Raw genomic sequence first — 23,597 nt, forward strand, 5'->3', positions numbered from 1 at the left:
CGCGGCCAACTGGCGTGATCCCGAGCTTGAAGGCGCTCTTGCGAGTCGGCTCACCAGTGTAGCTGGCTCGCAATCCTCCTCCTCTGTGCTGAACCACAGTCGGCTATGGCTCTGAATCTCCACCGGCACCAGACCAGCAAGACGGCGACGCGCTTGTTTGAAGTCACCCATGCCAGACCACCTCTTCTCACTCACCTCCTCTCCCTCCGAAAGCATACGCCAATCGAGACCAGTCTCCAGATTCAGATCTCCCCTCCTTACCTTCCTCTTCCCGTCCGCCCTGTAACCCCACACCGCATCGGTCCGCGCGACACCCCGCCGCAGGCCCAGCCGCAACGCCACCCCGCCCGCTCACTGGCAGATCTCGCGCGTTGCGTCGGACTCTCTGGCAGCATCGAAAGCGATTCCCTGGCAGAAAAGCAATATTCGATATTCCCTGACAGAAAAGCAATGTTCCCTGGCGATAAAGCGATATTCCCTGACAGCAAAACAGATTTCCTTGCAGCAAAACACTGGACGCCGGCGCCCTCCCCCACCCACGCCCACACCATCACCGCCCTCCTTATCGATATGCTCTGTGTCGGCCCAATAACTCACGACGCGCACCTCTTCCTCTCGCAGCGCGCAACACCAGCCCGCCCGGCCCGCATTGTCCGCGTGCTTGCTCTGGAATCCGCAGTCTAGCCGCTAGCGACGCGCATCGGAACATACCTCCTGGTAGTCCCCACCGCGCGCCGCCCCAGCCCACCGCCCTGCCCTTCGCACCCAAACGCGTCATCCGGCCGCCCCGTCCGGCGCCGAGCCCCGAGCCCCGGGGCACGTGCAAAATGACCGCACCACGTGCTCGGCACACCCGGGCCCCAGTCGGCGATTTCCAGAATCCCGCCATCGATATCGATGGCCGCGAGAATGGAAGCGCGCGGAAGGAAGCGCACGGGTGGATGCGCACGCCTCGAGGTCAGGGTCGAAGGTTAAGCCCTGATGATACCCGTCGCCCGTGGGGCGGTGCGATCGCCGGCGGCGGACGGCGGACGGCGGACATGGAGCGGGCCTGCGTCGATGGCGAGCCGCCCGGCTTCGGCCGGCCGCCGGCGCTCGGTCCGCACACACCGGTTGGCGCGCGCTGGCACGCCCTCCGCGCCAGGCGCAACGCGATAAGCGCCCCCCGCCCAGCATCACCGCGGCCCAGGACCGCTGAGTACGGGCTGTCCCGAGAACCTGCAGGGTTGGCATGCGCTGCGGGTAGCTGCGAGCCAGCCGCAGACAGCGGTGGCCTGTGGGGATAATGGGCGTAAGGCCACAGGCTGGCGGCCGTCCTCGGGTTGGCACCGTCGCCTTCCCCACCGCGCGCTGTCGAAGAACGGTTCTTGAAAAAAGCAAATCACGTCGTTTGCTTTCCGGCGGCAGTAAACTTTGATCTTCCGGTCCGGTGCCCCACGTGGTCAGGGTCGAGTCGGGCTCTGGCAGCGCTGGGCCGGGCCCCGAAGGGGACGCTGGGCGGCGAGACGTCGGCCTGGCTGGCGAGGAATTCGAAACTAGCGCGCATTTCGTGGAAGCTGGACGGCCGGGCTAGCTTTGGTTTGGGCCCGGCAGACGGGGACGGGCTGGACGTGGAGCGGAGACTGGTGCTATGCGGGCTGGCCGTGGGGCGCTGGGCTGGTCGGAATGGGAAGCCGGACAGGCTGGCCCTAAGGGATGCATCATGGTCGGTAAGTGGTTGTGAGCAGCGAACGGACAGACGACTGACTCTTGCGCAGGGACAGGGCGGCGAGGTTGAGTCGGCGCTGTAGCCCGGGCTCGAGGACGGGGACGGGGGGCCGGGCGGCTGGAGGACGCTGTCTATGGCTGTGGGAACGGCAGGCGGGCGGAGGATGGGGAATCTGGTTGGGATGTGGAAGGAGGAGGTGGTGGTGGGAGGGATGGCGAGGTGGAGTGAGTGGATGCGGGCAGCGAGCGAGCGGACAGAGGCATTGACTCGTGGCAGTTTGCAGGCTGGCGCCGCCCCCGCCCGCGCCCGCGCCTGCGCAAGCTCAGGGCCGCCGACGAGAACGGAGGCGCTGCAACTTGACGGGAACCATGGAGGATGGAGAGCGTGGGAGGCGGGAAGTAGGAGTCTGCTGCAAGGGGGAAAGAAGAGGGGAGCGCGCCAGAGAGACGCACCGTGACGCGCAGGTATCTACCTCCCCGGGTCCTTCAGGCTCCTTGCGGCCGAGTCGGCGCTCGCGGTAGCCTCGAAGTCGGATGGCTTGTGGCTCGGGCGACGCCTCGGGCTGGACGGCACGATGGGGGCAGCGGAGCAGGGGGAAAGAAGACTGAGGAGTAAGATTCGAGTGACCGCTGGCGAAGTAACGCTGACGGGAACTTCTGACAGTGGCGCGTGCGCGTGTCAGCTTGTGCGGCGTTTGCTTATGTACTTCCTTGTATGCCCTTGCACAAATACTTGACAAATACTCTCAGTCGCGCTTGTCTCAGCAGTAGTTTTGTGTTTATTGTAAATTCTTGGCAATGATACAATCCACACACTGCAATCCACACAACCCTTTCTCATGCAAGTTCTCTCCTTTAATTCTACTCTACACTGGCATAATCTACCCCCTGTTCCTCCCTCCACCCAAATGGCAAATCCACTGCCAGCACACCAGCCCCTGTTGCCTAGCATCAGTGCTGCATCACCCAGCCTGTCCTCACGTGACCGCGTCTGATCGTGATCTCTGAGTGATGGCAATCATATCAATGATGCCACAGGCGGGTTAAAGCACCTCATAACTAACACAGGTAAGATAGGTTTTTTTAGACATTTGAGCCATAGTACTATTATCACAGATATGTGGCTTGTATATGCAGTACAAGTAATTCCAGATCAAGGCTGAAGACAGCACAAATTGATTATGGCTGGCAGGCTGCGGCGGTTCGGCGCCGGGCGGACCGTGCAACTGGGAACGGTGACTTGAAGTTGCTTCATTGCACTTTAAGGTCAGTATGTTATTTCAGACATCAGCCAAAAAGGAACAGCGCATCGTGATGCAGCCTGCAGGTTGGGTGTGGTATCTCCCAAGTGGTCGGCCGGCCGGCCCGGATTCAGAAACAGGAGGCTGCACTTGCAAGTTACCTGGTCCCCGCCGATGGTCCGGGATACTGCGTCTTTGGTGCGATTCGCGCGACGGGTAGGGTATCAATACAAGCTAGGACCTCCCGGTCATCTCCGACCAGATTTACAATATCAACGCAAAATACACGAGTCAGGCTACAAGTATCACCAAGGCCAGATAGCAAGATATTCTCAAGAGCGCGAGTCCAGATCTATAGTGCCGCTGAGGATGCATCTGACGAACTGTCCAGACCTATTTTCCGCATAAGAGACGAGACACGGCCCGGCGTTCGGAAGCCACTCACGAAGCCGATGTGTTTTTATTATATGGATCAGTTTCGCGGTCGCCGGGCGTGTCGGTCGGTCCGACGTCGGTTCCTGTGTCTCTCGGAAGTCTTGCAGAGAGAGTTTTGAGATCTCTTTGTGGACAGACGCGCGCACGATCGAATTCGGGGCGAAATATGCCTCCACCGCCTGGTCAAATGCGCTCGGAAAGTCGGCCATGGAGACAGACGATTCGATGGCAGTCTGTTCAAGTGCTGTGCGCAGTCAGTGGGCTTGGGGACGCGAAATGGGTAGAATGGCCGCACTAGCTGTCGATAAAATTGGCCGACATAACGCAACCACCCGCACCTTCGAAGGTTTTGAGCCCAATATGAGGAAGCAATGCATTACCTACGAGATGACCGTCGCTCTAAAGTCCAAGTCAGACAATCTCCTCGAGAAACGCCAGTGTGATTACCAGGCTCAGGCTAGCCATTGCTCGAGCTAAATCAACGATGCCCTAGTGACAAGTCCGCGCCGGTATCGCGTGAAAACAACGATAATTGGTACTTGAACTCTATTAATACCGACAATTCAGAGGATTGGCTCCACCAACCTTGCGGAGCGATATGATTGTCGAAAAAATGTTCGTCGCCACTGGCAGGGGATAACTTGAAGCACATTCCGGTATCAGTGCATATGCAGTACCTATTATTCGTCTTAAGGAACGCGGTGGAATGGGAATAAGGACCGACCAAATCGCGTGGACGTGTTGCGAAAACCTTTTGGCTCGTCCACGGTTGGATACTGTAGAAAAGGTAAATGTGTTATGGACATCTGAACCCAATGCGGCTGACACCATTGTGAAAGTATGGGCGGGCCAAGTAGGATAGAGCAAACTCGGAGCAAACTAGCCACGCTAAAAGGGATGAAGGTTGGGAGCAAAGATGAGTGTGTGAATCGATCACTATCGTCATGATCATAGTGTCGGTGTCATTGTGTGACACTGTTTCAAAACTGTGAAACGCTGTCACAGTTTGGAAGAACAGCTGCCCAAATGTCCCCTTTCAAACCCAAACCACCACCCACAGCAAGAAGCTTGCCAAGAACTGATAGATAGTAGGGCAGGAAATCCGAAAAAGAGGGCTGAGGGGGTGGGAATGTGTTATCATGATGTGGAGGGTAGTTACTAGTAAGTGGTCAAATCCGGCCAGCTGCCACCAACTTGAACTCATCTGAGTGTGTTGAGTCAAGTGTGAGGTTCAAAAGATCCAAACAAATTTCAGCCACAATTTTATTTTCAGAATCCTATCTCACCGGGAGAGAGGACTATTATCAAGGAATACCCCTTGGATAACTTATGTCCAATACGCTATAATTATCCACAATTGTCCAATACTATTTTGCTAAAGCTCATGCAGTGGCTGGTAGCAAGGTGGTCACAGTCGCAAAGCACTGCTAAAGCACTTGCGTGTCTGGGTTGGATCAAGGCCAGTTAGGCGCCGAACTTAGGCGGAACTGCTTAAAGCCGAAAAGGAAAAGCCTATAACTAAGACCTCTGGAAGCACTACAGTTATCTCCAACCCACTTTACATCATCGACACAAAATGCACTAGTAGCAAGATATCCTCGAAAGCGCAACTTAGAAGTCCAAAACTACACTTGGGGTTCCTCTGCCGCGATTGTCAGGCCTATTTTCCGCCGCGTCAGAGACGAAGTTTGAGATCCAGAACCACTCACGCAGGCGATGTGCTTTTATTATCTGTATCAGCTTTGCAGTCGCCGGGCGCTGAGACGGACAGTCTGACGTCGGGTCCTGCGTCTCTCGATAGTCATACGGGGACAGTTTCGCAATCTCCTTGTTGACAGAGGCGCGTACAACGGAATTTGGGGCGAAATACGCGTCCACCGCCTGGCTGAATGCGCCCGGGAAGTCATCCATAGAGGCAGATCCTTCCGATGAGGTCTGTTCGATGCAGATACACAACGCTGTGTACGGTCAGTGGGCTTGGGCACCATAAGTTGGTCGAAGGGCCGCACTAGCTATGACTTCCGCCCGTTTTGTGTGTGCAGAAGTGATCTAATATCGGTGAGGCTCAGCGCAACGCCCGAATAGTCGAAGAAAGGCCCCCCGTACAGCAAATTTCCGGGATAAGCCTGACTGACATGCAGCGATTGCTGGCGCCTGTAACGATTGAGCTTGATGCGAAGCATAAAGGCACTACGGACCAGATGCTCATCGTTCTGCAGTTCAAGTCAGATAATTTCTTCCGAAGAGAAGATAAACCATCATAATCACCAGGTCAGTAATCGCTGGAGCCGATTCAACAGGCGCCTGGCGCGAGGTAAGTCTGTGGTGATGTTGTTGTCGCATAGCTCACATCCTACGAGATACTAGTGTCGGCAAGCAAAGGGGGGCAATCAAGAGCAGACGCACATACTGCGCGGTCATTAGTACAGGCTTTCGCGTCATCAGCTCGACTCACTGTCTGTGTAACATGATCATTTCATTGTGATGCCAGAAAACTGAATCAAACAACACACTTCGTTCTGGTCGCCATCTCAGAATCAGTCACAAGACCTAAATCATAGACCAACTTTCTGAAGAACGATGAGCGCCCTGAATTTGGAAGATGATGATATCGTACCCAGATGTGCGGATAATGTCGCACAACACAAAACGTGATATCTGCAAGAATCAAATTGAAAGCAGATAGCTCCGAGGCCAAATGCTCTTACCTGAGCCTTCTTTAGCGTCGAAAGATCTACCAGCGGAGGATTAGGATCGGGCAAACAGGGCACATAAAAGAACCATACTCGCTGACGGCAGATTCCATACAATAATCCAGGTTGATCTGTCGAACGGACGAAACCGTCGGTCTTAACCTGTCTTCTGTCATAAGCTCGAGAGTCCTGTGAACGAGATGCTCCAGGTTAGTGGTCTCGTCCAGTAGGTCTGACACAATATTCTCATTAAAGGTAGGTCAGAGAAAGAAGGTTGACGTACCATCCACTTGAATAAAGGCTGTGGGAGGGTACCGGAGCGCTTTCAATGGATCGATATATTGCAGCTGAAGCAACTCTCGAGCCTTTTCGAAACGTTTTTCTTTGGCTTCAACTCGTTTGAGCGTGATTCGGAGGTCTGCAAACGCCCTAGTCACGAGTCCGCGGTATCGCGTAAACACAGCGATTACTGGTACTGGGATTGGCCAATAAGAGTCAATTGTCAATTCAACGGTATTATCCAACCTTTTTGAGCAATATCGTTGTCAAAAAAATGTAAATCGCCTGGGGATAATTGCATTCCCGTATCGGTACAAATGCAATACCTGTGGTTTTGTTCCATTAGGTTTACAATTAAGGGACTAAAGAACCAACCAGATAGCATGAACACGCTCCGGAAATGTTCGCGCGAGTCCACGTTTGGCGAGAAATGTTTTGACTAGTCGCATTCGTGAGCCTCCTGCTCCCTCGAATCCCGCAGAATCATGCAACAAGAGACTGGGATGCGGTATCCCCGTCTCGATGTCCTCTTTTCCGGGCTAAATTGTGCCTTGGCTTCAGCTGCGCGTACTTGATAGGACGGACACTAATGACCTCGTACCTCAAGAACAGTGCCGCATAGCGTGTTGACGAGAGTTGTCTTGCCTGCCTGCAGCCTTCCTGCCACAAGAACCCGAAATTTTGCTCCTCCGGCACTGGAGATTGTCGGCACAAGTCCTTCCTGATGGCGTGATTCCAAAATTCCGCGTGTCCTGCTTGTGGCCTTCGGATCGATGGTGGCACGACTAGATGCGCCATGCGCATCCAATGCGGTGGATTCCATAGCGGAGGAAATAGAGTGCCGAATGAGTCAGAGAAAGGCTCGAACTCGTGCTCAATGGTGGAGGTTGAGAGCAAAGACGGCGTGTGAAAATCGATGATGATGTTGATCCAAATACGGATGAAAGACACATGATCAAACAATAATCTGTCTTTCACGACGCATTCTCTCATTCTCTTTGGTTCTTTTGTTCTCGTTCAATGCTGTATCGCGAAGATGGCCTGGGAGAAATTAAAGTATCGCCGCGTGTTTTCTGGCGTCACGGTCTTGGCGTCTCGCCCACACACACCCTACACGTGCTGACCATACCCTGGCATCCTCCCACTAGGACCTCCAGCGCCCGACTTCGCGCATAGCGCGAATGCCAAGGAACACCCCGGCAGACCATTTCTGGGGTCATTCAAGAACTCGGAGCTCCGAACAATGCCCACAGTGCGGTTCTTTTGAATCGTTTTCGGCCGAGAGGCTAACTTGGTAGCAGCCTACATCTTCTAGTTGTCGGCGCCGTGAGCATTAGTCTCCTACAAACCCACTCACCAATCGGCTACACCTCTAGCGGGGAATCGGCAAAACAGCACTAGTGCGCCATGCTCTAGCAGGACCCGAGTCGGAGTTCCAGGCGAGTTCAAGAGTCAAATTCGAGTCAGCGCATGCACCCATTTTGGGTTGCTGAATAAACCTCCCAGATCACCGTGCACAGCAATAACGATGAGTGGGTCACGCCGGGCTGGAGTTCCCTGCGCAATCCCCGACTGGTGGTTCACGAGATATCGTATATCTACGACGACGAATTTACACAGGAAGAAGATTCGATTCCTGGGCTCAATAAACTGGAGATAGTGCAGCAAATTTTGAAGGAGAAAACCACCGACCAGTCTTTTATGGACCAAATCCATGTTATTTGGTCAGTGAATTGCGATGACCAGGTCCATTTACAACGTCTTTGACTTCCCCGTAACAGGTTTTGCATCGAAGTCCCAGCATCGTCAAATCGTCCAGTTTTTACACCTTCAGATCTTGTATTCTTGGCCTCGCAGAATGGTATATCAAGGGTTTCGAACCTTCAGCGCCAGTATTTGATCGCGAACAGTGCCCATCGTAGTGGTTTTCACCCGATTTGACCTTCTCATCGCTGATCTGGAAGAGCGATTGAGTTTGCCTGACAATATTTCGGACGAATCGGCGGATGGCTTAACAGTGCAACGAGCAAATGCACAATTCCTCGCTATGTGCATGTCAAAGCTAGCCGAATTGGACTACATAGCCTCGCATGCCCGCACCGGGGGTCTGATTCGTTTCGTACCCGCTTTGTTCACATTCTCATGATGAACAGGACTGAAAACCGCGACTATAGACGCAGAATCCATTAACGTCATTAGAAAACTCGTTGAAACGACCTGCTATCTTGCGGATGAATACGTGGAACGCAAGCTGTGGGAATCTGAGCGCACACGTATATCCCAAGATCGTGATGGTCCTTGGAAAACCATCGCTGAGGCTTCAGAGTCAGTGCTCGTCTTGGTAACACAGCGGAACGAGCTCACCCAGAATTCTACCTCGTTAGAAGTGTCATGGATGGTATGGATGACAGATCACCGTAACGTCCGCAGTGCTCATTGCTCAGCAGTCTATTATGAGGCGGTCCGCAGTAACATTCCCTGGAGCAGCCTAGGCAACACCATGGATAGACTGCATCGAACCATTACGCGGAAATGGAAGCTGGATGATCCTCATGTGGTGAGAGAGCGTCTTGACTCGGAGACTAGGTGACAATGTGGACTTGCAGCGACGGGACGATACCCCTTTTGTTTCCCAGGTCCACCAACTGTCGACCACGCACAACCCACATCGCCCGGAGTCTGATAAACCTTCATGGTTGTAAGCAGCATGCCTGCGCTGATATGAAGAAAGGCTGACCAGATCTACCAGAGAGGCTGGTGTCGACAGATATCAGTTGGCTATCACACTATTCCTCGCAGCCATCGTCTCGTCTAAGAGTATGATTGCGGGAGGAGTCATAGTGGGCTTTTGGATGGTCTATTGGATCACACAAAAAATGTGCGCTTCAATCAATCCTCGCAACAGAACGTTGATCTTCACTCACCAGTCCTGAAACCATCCGTTTCTTTCTCGAATACTCTATCCACCTTATACTCCTCCTGGACCGCATTTTCTACAATACCACAATCAATAATCTCGGTCGTCCACGCCCATTAACAGAGGCAGATTTGAACCAGGCGCTTCATGAGTACCAAAACTCTGGAACAGCGGCTCAGGTACACTCCGAAGTACAATTGTTTGTGGACCATGGATGCAAAACGTGGTGGAAGATGTACCCCAGGCTTAAGAAACAAAGGGCAGAGCAGTTGGTGAAAGATGTAGTCGAGAGGTTGAGGGTACGACCGGAGAACGGCTTGACACCAATGACGGGTAACGACCGCCCAGACGCGAGGATCGATGTCGCGGGAAATTTTTCCGGCCCTAGGCAAGCGGTTGAGAGGGGAAGGGCACAAGTGGAGACTGAGATGATACCGATGGAGGTATTGGGAAACAACTCTTCGAATCCGAGGAACGACGTTGTCGACAATTCTGCTGGCGCTACGCAGATTGAGAATCAAGATGGGAGGGCCACAACGACACCTGACGACAACAGGTAGACGGAATCGAGAGGGAATGCGCCAACTGGGAGGAAGTTATTAGCATAAACATACCGCATACTGTAGAATAGCCCCACGGACCTGTTCATTAACGCTTTTCGCGTTGTTATTGCATATTTCAAGTTTTACCATCCACCGTGTCAAAATGAGGCATATTGAAAACGAAGTTGCTACACAAAGAGGTGTCGCACAGTGGAAATTGGGCGATGAGAATCGAAGACTCGGGCCATGAATCCGACTTCCACAGAATCCCTCTGTTTCTTCGTATTGGCTCTTGTGTGTTAAACGAAGTGAAGAGGACCGCAGCAAATCCAAAGAGTAGACTAAAAGAGGGTCAGAATCAAGCAGACCAAGATAACAATTCAGACGAACGAAGCCAGCGAGCGGAACCCCTCCCTTACTGCATTGGATATCCAACTTTTCGGCAGCCATAGTCCGTATATCCAAACAGGAGAATTGACGCGAAGTTCGAACGCAGCATCAACAACGACGAGTTACGGGCGAAAAGGTGAATTCCCGAGTATGAAGTATGTTTCTTGACGTCGAGAGCAGGTTTGGGGACGGGTAGACGGCGTAAATGCTGAGCTCGTCGTTGTTGACCTCGAGAGGTGTGATGCGTGACGGTGAAAATTGGCCCGAAATTTGCCGGGTCAGCGAGGCAACATATGAGCCTTTTCCGTGCAAGGGTATGTGTTGGGATTAACAAAAACCTCCTCGAATTGAGAAACATCTTAGATCTTGTCGCCATTGTCGTTGCTTCATTGAATCTAGATGAGTTGCCTACAAGTAAGTACTTAGACAATATTTATGTACAATCTCGACACTTGTTTGTTACTCTCGCTCGACATCCAACTATGCGCGGCGCTTTTTGCTAGCCGGCGAGCCCAGCACCGAAACCTGGCGCAGCTGCTTCGTCGCTTTCTCCTTCCCCTTACCACTGCTCGCCGTCGGCTGCACATCCTCCTCCCACTCCTCCCACTTGCGCTTCCGATAGGCCCCCTCGCTGGTGCGCATCCGATCCATGTTCCTCACAGCACGCTTCACGCCCTCCTTGATCTCCCTCTGCTTCCTGCTCCGGCTCTCCGCCGGGAAAAGCTCCACCAGGGCCGCAAGCTCGTACATGCACGTGTCGAAGTCACTCGCGGCGACGGTGTAGCCTCCAATCAGCTCCCCAGAATCACTTTCGGCGTCGGTATCTTCGAGAAACATCGCGGAACGGGAGTCACGATTATGGGAGTTGGCTTGGTTGTGATAATGCGCCGGGGTAGGGGAGGATGTCTCGTCGCATACCGGAGCGCGCATGTAAAATTGACTTTTCGACGACTGGTTCTTGTTGCCGCTGGTGCTGGGCACGATGAGGCGTCCCGTCGGCAAGCGGGGTTGCTGCTGCTGCTTGACCCGCGGCAACTTCTCCGTTTCCACCACGCTTTCCTCTTCTTCAGCTACACAATCGTCAGTCATCTCGAGTTACCCCCGCTGGTTATCGAAACTTACTACTATCATCTTCATCTTGAATGGAATCCTCCTCATTCTCACTCGACTTGCCCTCCACTTCCTGGCCCAACTCGCCCACCATTTTTTTCAGCTTCTTCGCAGGCTGTACGAGCTGCAATTTCCGCTGCCGAGGGCTCTTCTTGGGTCTGAGCGGATTGCGCATGGGACCGGGTTTGAGCCGGGGCCGCACCATATTTTCTGCGCCAGGGTTCGCGGCAAGGTATGCCTGCTGGGCGGCGGCGGTCACGGTGAAAAACGTATGAGTTAGACGCTGGCAATGTTTTCATTAGTAGGAACAGACGGTGCATCGATTGCACGCACCCCTTTGCGCCGAGGGTCAATTTTCTTCGTCTGTTCTTCATCAAGTTCATATACCGACATACTACATCCGTGGGTCCGGACAACCTCGGCAAGCGCTTCGCGCACGTCCGTCGTTAGGCCAAACTTGCAAACGAGCGAGGTAAGGCCCTCTGGCGGCGCCTTCTTGAGGTCGACGGTGGCGAGATGGTGCTCGAAGGCGGCTTTGGCCTAGGGACTAGTTAGCAGCTAGCTCGTCAGCACAGAACGAAAATACCTTGAGGAACGTAGGATTTGTTTCCATGGGGGAAGGATAAAACCAAAGCAAGCAGGTTGTTGTCGTGTTTGAAGAAGCACAGTCACATTCTACAATTTTAACCTTAATTTATATGGAGGACTGCGGCAATACAAACCACACAGAAGCACATAAACACATACAAGATGCATTGTACAGCGACCAATATTGTCCGTTCTGTAGACGCGTATAAAAAACTTTTAAAAAAGGACAAGTGGCAGAAGATGCAAAACCGAGTGGCCTGTATACGCATTAGAATGAGGGAAACCAGGCCAACGATGGGCACACCTTTAGCATGTCGCGACCTACTGCTGTCCAAGTATTTGCGGGGGTACTTTCATAAACACGCTTGGGTGTTTGAAGCAACGTTCGTCCACCAGGCGGGCCAGCCATGAAGACCTCCATAGCTATTTGAGGAGTTAATATATGCACTACATCGGAAAAGAATTTCGCACATTTCTCCGCAGCGCGACTACAGTCCTCCTGGGTCCCGATACCGCTCCAGTAGCGATACGCCAGACTCATTTAGGCCCCTTGTCTCCAGCGTTGGCCGCAAATGTATAGTAGCTTGTCGCATGGAAAAAGGCGATGAACGATTGCGAGGACGCGTTTTCGGTGATGGTTGCGTGCGTGGAAAATGGGGCAAGAGCCAGTTTGGGATATGACGAGAAGTGGATCGTGGGTGGGAACTGCGAAACCGTTGGTCAGACGAAGGGCGAGTTTTGACAACGGTCTACACCAGTGATATGTGGGCGAGCGTGTATAGTGCATCGGTGGTGCCGAGCTCAGCAGAGTGCTTTAGCAGGTCGATAATTTTGACTGCCTTGCCCTTGCCTTCTTCCCGTTTCCACCTCGACCTCTGTCCACCGACAAAAAATAACCCGCTGGCAAACTGCCGCTGGAGTTTGATTGCAATCCGCATGGCGCTGGCTATCGGGCCTTGTCCTTGGAGGTTCAGGAGGAACGCGGAGAGTAGAGACTTGGAGTTGGACGGTTGGGTCAAAAAAGACAAGCCATATGTGTGCTGAAGAGAATTTGCGGTAGTGTCGATAGAGTGTAGAGTGCTTGTTTGTAGGCACTAGTCGCTAGAACTGCTGCAGCAACTTCAACGCGCGAAGGAGCATCCAAATAAACTTTCCGCGACCTGGTCAAGTCCAGCATTGGCCTAACAGGCATCAGTACATTTGTCGGTGCAAGAAGTTGACGGACTGAATTGGTTTCCGTGGTTCCAAGCCGAGGCTAGAGACGAGTCAGACATTTCCCGGCGGAGTATAGATATGGGTATTACCTCTGGCTTTGTGGAAGCGTGAGCACTGGACAGCGCGATGAAGACAAGGAAACCAGGCGTAATCGACACAATGTACCGATTTCTGTGTCGTACCATCTTTTCAAGAGGAGGGCTGAGTTGAGGGTAGCTGCCTCTAACGATGAGTAAAGGTGAGAAACGCCGAAATACGCGTGTGCTACCGTCGCCCAAAGTCTTGTTTTTTCAGTAGATATCTGTCCCGGGGGCGACACCCATAGCCTACAGGGTGGAAAGCTGTCAATAGAGGTCAGTGGTGACCGTTCTAGCCTAGCGCCAGGTAAGACACACCTTCATTCCAAGAACAGACGACCAGTTGTATCTCCCGCCTGCAATGAATGAAAAGCCTTCCGGCATCGAGTTCTCTGGAATTGGGCTGCGCAAGAAAAGCGACGTGTGCGTTTCATGGGAGCAATCGTTGGGACGGAATGGCCTTGGGGGGTGGATTCAAACAACCCGTCGCCTCTGCACTACGTACTACAGTTAGCGGAGGAGCCTGAGATAAGTCTGCGGAGGGTAGACCACGGACGCACCGACTTCAAGGTAAAAAGAGCCCATGTTGTTGAATCCCGTTTTTAGTCGCGACCCACTTGAAGGACACATGAGTGTAGAAAAGAGGGAGAAAACGATCACTCCACCATAGCAATGATCTAGTATTCTGGTCGAGCGAATGAGTGGTAGTCGAGGCATTGGCATATTGCCCCCAGAAGCCTCTTTATGCATGAGTCAGTTTTGAGCAGCAAAAAAGAGCGGCACACACAAGCTGGATCCTTCAGCAGTTCAGCAGTGCAGACTCCAGAGTGACTGAGCGCTGGTGGCAATCGATTTCTCGTTGCGAATAGTGGTCGTATGCGTGAAGAGGGACTGAAGAAGGAGGGTCACGCGAAGTCACTTTGCGCTTCCAGTTACATAGCGATATTACAAGTGTCCATAGAGACATTACTTATTATACATGGGAGGTAAACACAGAAGAGGAAGGTGTTGATGCGTCGCGGCCGACATCTTTTGTCTCTATCGAGTGACCCAAATCCGACGAATGTTTGGTACTTTTCTCATCCACAGATTCAAGCGGGTTGATGCGCGACTCGGATTCAGACCCCTGCACATTGACGGACAGAAGAACTGTGTCTCCACCATCCACTGACGACAGCATAGTCGTCCCTGGGGCAAAGCGGAGAGTCGAGCGGCGCGCTACGGGGCCGACAGGCGGATGGCTCGTCCCCAAAGTGACCGTTGCATGCCTGGCCTCGAGAGACCGGTTGTGGTGAACGCGAATGAGTATTAAATTGAAGGCGATTGCGACCACTTGAATGTCCTAGGGATGAAATTGAGCCGTGGAACAAGCCCGCAACGAAAAAAAAACTACACACGATCCCTGTAAGTGGAGAGAATACCTGGCTGCCGGTAATGTAGACCACGACCGTAATAGCCGTGACTGTCGTAGACAGCAGTCCCGATTCGATAATTACGCGCTGGGCGTTGCGGTATACGTGTCGATTGGCGACATTCATGAGCTGTAGATTGTTTCGGTCGACGCTCCAGATGCGGTAGATGATTAAACCTTCGGATTACACTGTAAGTTTCGGGAGGGGAGTTGATTGTTTAGTACTCACCAGTCGTGATAATGTTAATGGAGATCGTCATAGCCCACGCAGCAATGGTGAGTTGGAAATAAGGACTAGCCAGCTGAGCGCCGGAGGGGAGGGTGATCTGGAAGAAGATAACCAATATGATAAGCACGATGCCGCAGCATGCAAGCACCAGCGGTACGAGAATAGTCCGCCATGATCGACTGTAAACAATGAAGCAGCGATAAATGAGCATCACGTCCCCAAGGATTATTTGAACGATAACATCGACAACCTGGGAGCTTGTCAGTCAGACCAAATGATTCACTAGTTAGACTGCACGTACCCCTATGATGTCAATCCATCCAGAAGAGTTAAACGAGTTGCCTGGCCCATCACGAGCCGCAAGGGTATTGAGGTTTGCGGCCATCGTCATAACCAGATCGAGTGTGCCAATACACGCCATAAGCAGAACGACACAAAGCATAACTTTGCTTATTTCTGCGGCTTTCTTCCAGCGATCCTCCACCCGCAGAAGACATCTCAGACAAAACACGAGCGAAACGACGTGCAAGCCCCAGAAGATGGACTCCACCAGCAGTGTGTACAGTTGCGCTTCTGCCTGCGATAAGCTGGTAGACGGCATCGAAGAGGATGAGGAGGATGAGGCGGTCGTGTGCCCCAATGCCCATGATAGACTTGAAATACGCCCGCTTCCAGGGGACAATCATTGATATGTCGCGATAGGCTTCTCTGACCACGAAGTATTTCCGTCGTATGACGAGCGCGAGTCTATGCACATAATGAAACAATCAGCCCGTTCAAGGAGATTTGTGCCACAGGAAGACTGACAGGCACAGAGAAGTTCGATGAGCTTCTTGGAGTGGCTGAGTTCGCATCAAGGTGCTGGTGTGTCGGAAGCAAGTTCTTCGGGAGTCGAAGTAGAGAAAGGGAAACGCGTTAAATCCCTCTTTGGTTGACCATGACAGTCGACGACAAGAATATTTGCCTTAGCTCAGCCGCGGCACGTGTCACATTGTGTCAGCTCATCTCTCTTCTCTTTGGTCCACCACATCATAAACCTAGTGAAGGCTTATTTTAGCCCGAACTATTCTCGTCGTCAGAAGTCAAGATATTGCACCCCCTTTCAAGTTTCTAGTATTTGCAATTTCCCAGTATATCGTTGACGGAAGAACTTTTCACTTCAATTAAGGTCTTTTCGGCGAACGCCTCGGCCATATGTGCATGTCAGGACTCCAAACGATGGATATTCGATGGCCCTGCATTAAACTGTTGCGACCTCCAATCCTGCAAGTTATCTGATCATCCGGAATACCTCAAGCAAAGCGAGAAAGAGCTTTAAAACGGCGCGCAAAGTCGACTCCTCCTCAGCAAGCCATCGCCTTGAAGCACTCAAAATGCGCTCGACCACAGGAATCTTCTCTCTTCTCGTCGGGTTCTCCCTCCTCTTCAACATCGCCAGCGCCTCGTTCATGCTCTATGAGCGGGACATCGAACCGGCCGAAATTGACCTGCAGCTAATCACCAACGAGCTCGACTTGCTCGACCTCGACCTCATCCTTCTGAATGCCACCCAGTTCAATATTACTGGCCCAGAGGTCTGTCTTTTTCCGTCACTTAAATATCAAACCTGACCACGATTTTATAATGTAGCTTGATGCGCCGACACTGGTCGCGGTAAGTATCATCCTGCGCGGCCAGGTGGTTGATATCCCATCTGACCCGAAATCCAGCAAATCAATCAGGAGTTCACGACTCTGGACCAGCTGACTCTCGGTGCATCTATGCGAGTTATGGTCGGTGACACTGGTGTCCGATAGGCGCAGACTAACACAACTCCAGGCTTGCTTTTCGGCCAACGGACCGGCCACCATCGAGGACGCAGACGGATTCATCCACCTCGCCCAGACCGGCTACATCCCCATCATCGAGGACATGCTCAACCGCACCGAAGGCCTGCACCCGTTCTTCTCTAAAGACGCGGCGAATTTGGCGTCCCTCCGCAACGACCTCCGGCTGTACAACCACTCCAACTCTTTGTATCTCGCCAACCTGACTATCGCCTCAGCCGTAAGTGCATTCCGCAGGAGCCCGCAGTTGTGCTGAGTGCGGCGATTGTGTAGCCTGAACTGCTGCCCGTCGTCCGAAATATCACGGCGAACATCACTCGAGCGTTCCAAGAGACCTTGGCCGTCTATGGATTGTTTTAGAGATGACTTTAGAGATACTGCTTGTTGTATTCATCTGTTATCGCAATGTTATCGCTATCGAGATTTTGCACGTGGGCGGATTACCAATGCATCACGTCAGCTACCTTCGTTGACTCCAACGGAGTCCAACCGACGAACGCGCTCATTGCGTCCCTCTCTCATAATCTATTTTGGCTGAACTTTGCTCGCGCCTTGCTGTCCGGCTTCAGTATCGATATGCTCTACCACAACATCCAGGCTAGGAAACAATATCTTCAAGGTTTCGACCATTCTTTTCGGTTTTTTTAGCTTCTGTCGTCCAGTAAACGGAGCCCAAGAAGCTCGAAAAACCAATCCAATTGCGTCAAAGCCTCATCTCAGCAAGCTCTACGTATGCTAGTGCTGTACTACTACTTATGCGACATTCAATATGCCGAGGTCGAAACCACACCATTGGTGTATGCCAACCACGACGGGCGGGCCGTCAGCTCATTGAGCCATCTTCGAAGAAGAACTCAGAACGAATCAGTGGGACTTCAAGGACAATACGAACCTGGCGATGTTGGGATGCTTCGTCAAGACATCGCTGCCTTCCGCCACAAATGCGCCGTAAGGGAGGTGGAAAATGTCCGCGAGGGTGATGTTCTAGCACGGACTGGTGAGTGAGATATCTTTACTGAAGATGAACTAACATCTCCCGCAAGGTAGCGCGTTTTCCCAAGGATGGCCTCGTAACCTGGGACACGCAGCTCGAGCTGCGGAAGATTGGCGTCGACGGCCTGCTGGTCGAAGCCCCAGCCGAGGCGTCTTCAAAGTGTCAGATTCCTCAACACGCTATACAGAGAGAGCGCCAAACCGCTTGTAGAATTCCAACCCCACTTTACTCGCGGCTGGATCGAAGTTAGCCTGCTCAAACGCAGCCGCCTGCTCGAAAAGCGCGTTCTGCTTGGGATCCGTCGGGAGCAGGTTGTTGCGTGGGTACTTCGCGGCGAGGTAGCGGCAGATAGCGCGCGTTTCGAAGAGAATGAAGCCGTCATCGTCCTGCAGAATTCACATCCTTGGCTGAAAGTAACAACGCAGCGACTTACGATGTATGGAATCTGCCCGAACGGCTGGTGCTCCATGTACGCTGGTGTCTTGTGCTCCTTGTTCACGATATCGACTTCGACGAGCTCGAAAGGGACCTGGAGCTCGTGGCAGACGGTCGCAACGCGGCGCGTGCAGGTGGCGAGTTTTGAGCCGTAGATTTTAAGAACCATGTTGTGGGGGGTGAAAGGTCGCTTTCAATGATTTCTTCCCAGTGGTTGTCTGACCCTTTTAAAGAACTGGAAATTGTCTGACTAACGACCTTCCTACCACGTAATCACGATTGGTCGCCATCCACAAGACGGCTGTGCTGACCCAGGACCCCTCTGCCGATTCACCGAGGCGGGAATTCGTGGTGTCCCGAACTCTACACGAGTGTCGCGCACAGAGGAAATCCGACGATCATTTTGGCGCCGTCGGGATACCCGGTGGCCTTTGCTGATCTCGCGGTATTTTTAGGCAAGCTTGGCGTTACCAGGCTCTTTCCGTGCTCGAGTTATTGGCTTATTTCTAAGAGATGCTGACTGTCGGGGCATGACTCGGACAACTGGACGGCAATTTGACTGCAGTATGCAGTCGTTCCAGTTAAGTCGATGTCCTACGTATCCATTAGGTGATTCACCCAAATTATACAGACTGTAACCAGAGGCCATCTCGCAGTACAGTGTTTATTTATTGGATACTGAAAGACTACTTGATAGCATATGTATATTGGAAGAAAAAGTGTGTCTGGCCACCTAGTGTGGATACAGTGTACATACTGTACAGCGCAAGCATTGGAGTCTGGCGCGACCTGGCGCACAGAGCGTCAACAAGAGTAAAAGTCGTTAGATCAGAAGCTATCGATACATGGACCCTGGCATTCCTAGTGAATGCTAGTCGTACAGTTTCATAAGTCGAGCCAAAAAAATTACGCAGAATGGGCGAAGGCGATGGTAGAGCAAGCGAAACAAGGTAACCTAAGATGGGTGCATGTCAGGCGGTGGTAGTGAGCAGTGATAGAATGCGACGAACCGTTCTCTGGTATAGGGAGTCGGATTGGCAGCGAATAGTTAACGTTGGAAAGATTGGATGCGCAAAGAGTGGGAGACGTGCGCAAAGAGCCACAAATAAAGTTAGAGAGGTCGATGGCGGGGAGGGGTGGATCATTGGATAGGTTTCTAAGCTGCGGTGAGAAACAGGGATAAAACAATATGTGAGAGCAACGCACGGAGACATCTTGGTCCAACACATAGCAAGCATCAACGCGGGACCATGTTAGGCGATGATGCACGTGTAGGAAAAGTTGCCAGAGGCGCTATCGGCATCGATGGGGACACCGTTTTGGTCGACAGCCCCGCCGCAGGCGAGGTACATGGCGTAGAGAGCGCTTTCGGACTCCCTTTCAGCGTCTTCTTGTGCATGAGTTTGAGTGGTGACCGAGCAGGCAGCAACGAGTTGGGGATTGGAGCCAGGCAGAGCGAGGAAGGAGACCTCGATGTCAAGCGGCATGGTGGAGGTGGTGGAGAATTGGTCCATGGCAATAATAGATAGAGCGAGTGGAAGGGGACCTTGGAGTGATGATGGGGGTGGCTGGGGGGGTGGTAGATTGAGGGCAACGAAGGCGAAAGCAAGAGTCCGTTGGGTGCAAGAGAGTGCAGGTAGGGCTGGCGAAGGGGGGAATGAAAGTCGGCTTTTATTCATTCCATTGTTTGCCTTGGCTTATTATCTTGGACAACAAGGGTGGCAAATGCTATTGTGGCACCCTTCGCATTGTCCATCGGCGCAGCGGCAAAAGCGATATGCAGACGGCATGACCGTCGGAAGGACGAGTTGTTTTTGCGCATTGTCCTAAAAGGGAAATTTCGTGATGGCCGCACGAAGCCGATGCAGCGAATAATCCTGAACCCATTCCCCATTGTGCGACATATGGGGAATCGGGTTCGATTATCACACTCAGACCCGGACAATGGTCAGTGAGTTGATATACGTGTAATTACTGATTGTTCACGCATTTCGCCAGGGGGAAGGGAGATTCTTTACTTTGTGGGGGAGGAGAGATTCATTAATTCGATGCACTAGCACAGAATACGTATGTAGTCGTCTACGGGTACAAATTGTCTTGAATGGCGAAGAGTTGCTAGAGATACAGTAGGCATGAGTGTACGTGAAATGCTTCAAGCGTAAAACACAGTCAAAAGTGGAAAATGGTGGTGGGGCGAAAGAACGCAGCAAAATGAGGAAAACCAAAGAACGGACAGCTATGTTAAGCCATGTCGATCGTGTGTGGCGTAAGATCCAAGGAAGGTAGCTGGGGCTTGTGTTCGGGGTGGTAGCATGCAACAATGGTCGAGAATGAGGTCGCAGAGGAAGGAGTGAGCGGGATATCGGTTTCAGTGACCGATTTGGCGTGAAAAGAGGCGGGTGTTGCAGGGGCATGCGCCTCTGACGAGGTTGAGAAAGAGTCCTTGTCCAGTTGAGGGAAACGGGGTAGATTGAAGGTTGGCATTGAAGGAACACGGGCCTTCTTGGGTTTGGGAGGAAATCCGACCATTTTTCGAAAACTAGCAAACGCAGAGCGGTAACCAGCCATCGCATCCTGACCAAACGCAAAGAATACCAGAAATAGCAGCGCCGTTGCGGGCATCGACCAAAACGTAAAATAGGCCCAAGCCCAATGATTCGCTGGAATGAAAGCGCGCGGAAAGACCCCGATATAGCCGAATCCAGCGTGGACATCAGCCCAGGACGTGTACGGCAGTAAACCGCCTCGAATTGTGAGGAGCAAGTTCGCCAGGGTGAGAAAGGTGGCCCACACCATTTGGACCAGAGCCATAGCCATGAGACGAAAATAACGGGACGGCGTAAGGGCGGAGGAGGAGTCCTGGAGATGGCGGGCAAATGTGATTCGACGGCGAAAAAAGTGGTAAAGGGCAGCGGATGCAAAGATGAGGGTCGCGAAGACGACAATAAGAACGGGAACGTGGATGACCAAAATGGCTGGCACCGACACGTAGACAGCGGGTTTGCATCCAAAGTCTTGGACGATGTCAAAACGATGGCCTTGGACGATATAATCTGAATGCTGATTAAGTTTTGTAGAATTAGAGGAGGGGACAATGAACTACGCACGCAACGCCATACTGAGGATGGGCAGACCCCAGCACATTGTAAGGTCGAAGAACATCCGCCGTCGCTTTTGGCTGGGGGTCGACTGGACTTGACGAACGCTGGCGATACGTTCTAGATGTATGCATAAAGAGAGACAGCAGGCAGGAAGAGCCATGGTTGCTCCGACTTGCAATTTCGTGGCTGCGAACGATGTTAAGATACAAGTTGTCAGCAGTTGTTTGATAACACACCTATATCGCACCAGACGGGTGCGACTTTCCGAATGCTGTCGGCCCAGATAATAGCGCTGACTCCCAGCTGTAGGTTTGAGACAAAGAGCCATGCGACAATGGAAAGTGTGGGGATGTTCCGTGCCCGCCAGTGCCACGGCACTGGAAGGAGAACGAGGGCGGAAGCTAGAAAGGCGCCAATGGGAAGCTCGTAGTGCATTTCGGAAGCGTGAATGGTCGTTGGGAGAAAGCGACTCATGAGTTGAAAGCCATCCTTTTAAGAAGAAATCCTCATTGTGCTCCAAAGCCCATTGTTCGCCAAAACCGTCGGGAACCCTTTGGTAGCCGAATGAGAAAGGGACCCATGGCAAGTAGAGTGCTGCTTCTAGAGAGCTTCGACGTTGCTGAAGGTTACGCCCGTGGCAAGGATCCTTGAGCTTGTCGTCGGCTGCGACCTGCTGCGACGATGAGAGAAGCGTGACGTGACATAGAATTTCGTGACGTGACATGGCGACCACCAAACAATTAATTCATTCTGAAGTGCCCACTTAGCAGTTGAAGATGGCTTGTAAGCCCTTGAGACATCTCAATCCTATTAATGCTCGCCAACTGTTGTATACTACGCAGCGGAGGCCCGGGCTTCGAATCAATTGATCTCCGCTCCGGACAAGACGATCGTTAACGTTCAAGTGGAGGATTGACAGTGCGTCCAATCTCATGGTTGGGCGGTGAGCTGAGGAGCTTCGGCTTCATACCCGAGCTGGAGCTATACATAGAACGATCAGGGGCATGCGCCTCGGCGGCGTCCCAAAATATTGTTCAACTGGACTTGGAATTTCAATTCGCTGCTCGAGTTGCCTAAAATCAGGCTTCTCCTCAATCAGAGTCGATCCGTCTCTAAAGCGGGTCTTCTCTCAACATAGAGCTTTTACAATTGCACCAGAGACAGGCACCGTAGGATGCGCGGGCAGAGCGCGACCTGATAGAAGAAGGTTGCCAACGACAGGTCCGAATTCAGTGAGCTTCGCATGACCAGCGCGGGGTACAAAAGTAACGAAACATGCTGACGGAGCGTCCGAGAGTATTGCGAGGAACATCCGCCTCGGGGCCAGTCAGACGATGCGTTATAAGCGCGATGGAGGTCCAGCCATTCTCCAGGCAAAGACATTGCTTCTTCGTTGCCCCAAACCGCGACTAGGATGCATTTCCGTGTTTTTATCCTCTCTGCTTTCTTGCTCCCATTCGCGTCGGCCACGATAGAGCTCTATGGCCAGTGTGGAGGCGACGGCCTTGCCTGGCCAGACAGTAGGCGTTTGTGTATTGCGCTATCTCCCAGCTAACAGCATCAACGTTGCAGCTTGCCGCGACGGTCTGAACTGTACCTATCTCAACTTCTGGTATTCGCAGTGTTTGGAGCCGGCAGCGGATGGCGAGACAAAGAGGGAAGCAAATCAGGCTTAGCGAGAACAGTTGTGGGCAGCAGTAAACAGTTTCCAGTGGGCATCGTAGTTGAGGGCAAAGTTGGGTCTAGCGAATGACATCATGGTTTCCTCCGCAGTCACGTGCTACGCAATTGGTTGACGACGGCTTTGCGACGGCTTCATTTGAAGTACTCGTTCAAGTTAATCCAGAGGCTGACCATGCCTATCCTGAGCTGAACTAGAGACTCGGAGTCCTGGAACTCTCAGAGGGACGCCCTGCGTTTGACCTTGCACGGTACGCCTCGTTTATTCAGTTTTCGCCTACTTTTCTCTGTTTCACGAGGCTTCACTATTAGACTTCACTTCGTCATCTACCCATTCCCGACGAAAACCATCCCACTTGCCGCGTGCGGCAGCTCGAAACCACAGACGCCAAAAACCGCAGACAATGACCGTGCCGGCTTGATGGATTGAGATATGGTGAAGGTATGTCTCCCATCCAGTGGTAGAGTCTTTTGTTACTGATCGCTCTTTGTTCCTCTCCAGTTCCTACCCTCGTACAACCCGAAAAGGCTACATATCTCTCCCAAACTTGCGCCCGAACAGGCAAGGACGATAAGCCGAATACATCCGACAAAGTTCGAAGGCAATGCATAAGTGTGCTTCATTGTTGCTGCTTATTTTCTGCATTCTAATTCACGTATACAGGACTGCGAGCACCTTTCCCCCATAAAATTAAACTGGTCCACGGGAAGAACACATTTGGTGGTT

General features: G+C 52.4%; 10 protein-coding genes across 10 annotated transcripts; 3 read left to right on the forward strand and 7 right to left on the reverse strand.

Annotated features, from left to right (window-relative positions):
- Positions 1-105: 105 nt before the first annotated feature.
- MIND_00920800 (uncharacterized protein) lies at positions 106-684 on the forward strand (the record flags this gene model as incomplete). Its single annotated transcript, XM_037365837.1, has 1 exon — positions 106-684. The coding sequence occupies one exon, from the start codon at positions 106-108 to the stop codon at positions 682-684; it is 579 nt and encodes a 192-aa protein (XP_037217249.1).
- Positions 685-3,300: 2,616 nt separating this feature from the next.
- Positions 3,301-3,848, reverse strand: MIND_00920900 (uncharacterized protein; the record flags this gene model as incomplete). The annotated part of the gene is made up of 4 exons (XM_037365838.1): positions 3,301-3,341; positions 3,394-3,627; positions 3,722-3,782; positions 3,831-3,848. 4 exons carry the CDS (start codon positions 3,846-3,848, stop codon positions 3,301-3,303), a joined length of 354 nt encoding a protein of 117 aa, XP_037217250.1.
- A 1,160-nt stretch (positions 3,849-5,008) lies between these two features.
- MIND_00921000 (uncharacterized protein) lies at positions 5,009-7,178 on the reverse strand (the record flags this gene model as incomplete). Its single annotated transcript, XM_037365839.1, has 14 exons — positions 5,009-5,043; positions 5,093-5,341; positions 5,393-5,432; positions 5,490-5,537; positions 5,582-5,596; positions 5,652-5,703; positions 5,897-5,953; positions 6,001-6,041; positions 6,092-6,117; positions 6,165-6,308; positions 6,360-6,551; positions 6,602-6,681; positions 6,731-6,894; positions 6,957-7,178. 14 exons carry the CDS (start codon positions 7,176-7,178, stop codon positions 5,009-5,011), a joined length of 1,365 nt encoding a protein of 454 aa, XP_037217251.1.
- A 358-nt stretch (positions 7,179-7,536) lies between these two features.
- MIND_00921100 (uncharacterized protein) lies at positions 7,537-9,832 on the forward strand (the record flags this gene model as incomplete). Its single annotated transcript, XM_037365840.1, has 13 exons — positions 7,537-7,607; positions 7,657-7,681; positions 7,732-7,794; positions 7,862-8,079; positions 8,137-8,216; positions 8,266-8,460; positions 8,509-8,680; positions 8,740-8,753; positions 8,803-8,912; positions 8,962-9,053; positions 9,105-9,112; positions 9,172-9,233; positions 9,283-9,832. The coding sequence occupies 13 exons, from the start codon at positions 7,537-7,539 to the stop codon at positions 9,286-9,288; spliced, it is 1,116 nt and encodes a 371-aa protein (XP_037217252.1). The 3' UTR covers positions 9,289-9,832.
- Positions 9,833-10,684: 852 nt separating this feature from the next.
- MIND_00921200 (uncharacterized protein) lies at positions 10,685-12,070 on the reverse strand (the record flags this gene model as incomplete). Its single annotated transcript, XM_037365841.1, has 5 exons — positions 10,685-11,274; positions 11,327-11,597; positions 11,648-11,854; positions 11,901-11,989; positions 12,037-12,070. 5 exons carry the CDS (start codon positions 12,068-12,070, stop codon positions 10,685-10,687), a joined length of 1,191 nt encoding a protein of 396 aa, XP_037217253.1.
- Positions 12,071-14,167: 2,097 nt separating this feature from the next.
- On the reverse strand, positions 14,168-15,435 carry MIND_00921300 (uncharacterized protein; the record flags this gene model as incomplete). Its single annotated transcript, XM_037365842.1, has 4 exons — positions 14,168-14,536; positions 14,592-14,782; positions 14,835-15,084; positions 15,136-15,435. The coding sequence occupies 4 exons, from the start codon at positions 15,433-15,435 to the stop codon at positions 14,168-14,170; spliced, it is 1,110 nt and encodes a 369-aa protein (XP_037217254.1).
- A 772-nt stretch (positions 15,436-16,207) lies between these two features.
- On the forward strand, positions 16,208-17,020 carry MIND_00921400 (uncharacterized protein; the record flags this gene model as incomplete). The annotated part of the gene is made up of 5 exons (XM_037365843.1): positions 16,208-16,408; positions 16,464-16,487; positions 16,544-16,606; positions 16,653-16,880; positions 16,934-17,020. 5 exons carry the CDS (start codon positions 16,208-16,210, stop codon positions 17,018-17,020), a joined length of 603 nt encoding a protein of 200 aa, XP_037217255.1.
- Positions 17,021-17,424: 404 nt separating this feature from the next.
- On the reverse strand, positions 17,425-18,258 carry MIND_00921500 (uncharacterized protein; the record flags this gene model as incomplete). Its single annotated transcript, XM_037365844.1, has 5 exons — positions 17,425-17,500; positions 17,553-17,644; positions 17,692-17,806; positions 17,856-18,040; positions 18,088-18,258. 5 exons carry the CDS (start codon positions 18,256-18,258, stop codon positions 17,425-17,427), a joined length of 639 nt encoding a protein of 212 aa, XP_037217256.1.
- A 1,084-nt stretch (positions 18,259-19,342) lies between these two features.
- MIND_00921600 (uncharacterized protein) lies at positions 19,343-19,768 on the reverse strand (the record flags this gene model as incomplete). Its single annotated transcript, XM_037365845.1, has 1 exon — positions 19,343-19,768. The coding sequence occupies one exon, from the start codon at positions 19,766-19,768 to the stop codon at positions 19,343-19,345; it is 426 nt and encodes a 141-aa protein (XP_037217257.1).
- Positions 19,769-20,330: 562 nt separating this feature from the next.
- On the reverse strand, positions 20,331-21,664 carry MIND_00921700 (Pheromone receptor Rcb2 B44; the record flags this gene model as incomplete). The annotated part of the gene is made up of 3 exons (XM_037365846.1): positions 20,331-21,142; positions 21,197-21,376; positions 21,427-21,664. 3 exons carry the CDS (start codon positions 21,662-21,664, stop codon positions 20,331-20,333), a joined length of 1,230 nt encoding a protein of 409 aa, XP_037217258.1.
- Between the last annotated feature and the right edge of the window lie 1,933 nt (positions 21,665-23,597).

The sequence above is a fragment of the Mycena indigotica genome, assembly GCF_014461135.1.
Source record: "Mycena indigotica strain 171206Taipei chromosome Unknown Mind.scaff0008, whole genome shotgun sequence".
NCBI classification, from domain to species: domain Eukaryota; kingdom Fungi; phylum Basidiomycota; class Agaricomycetes; order Agaricales; family Mycenaceae; genus Mycena; species Mycena indigotica.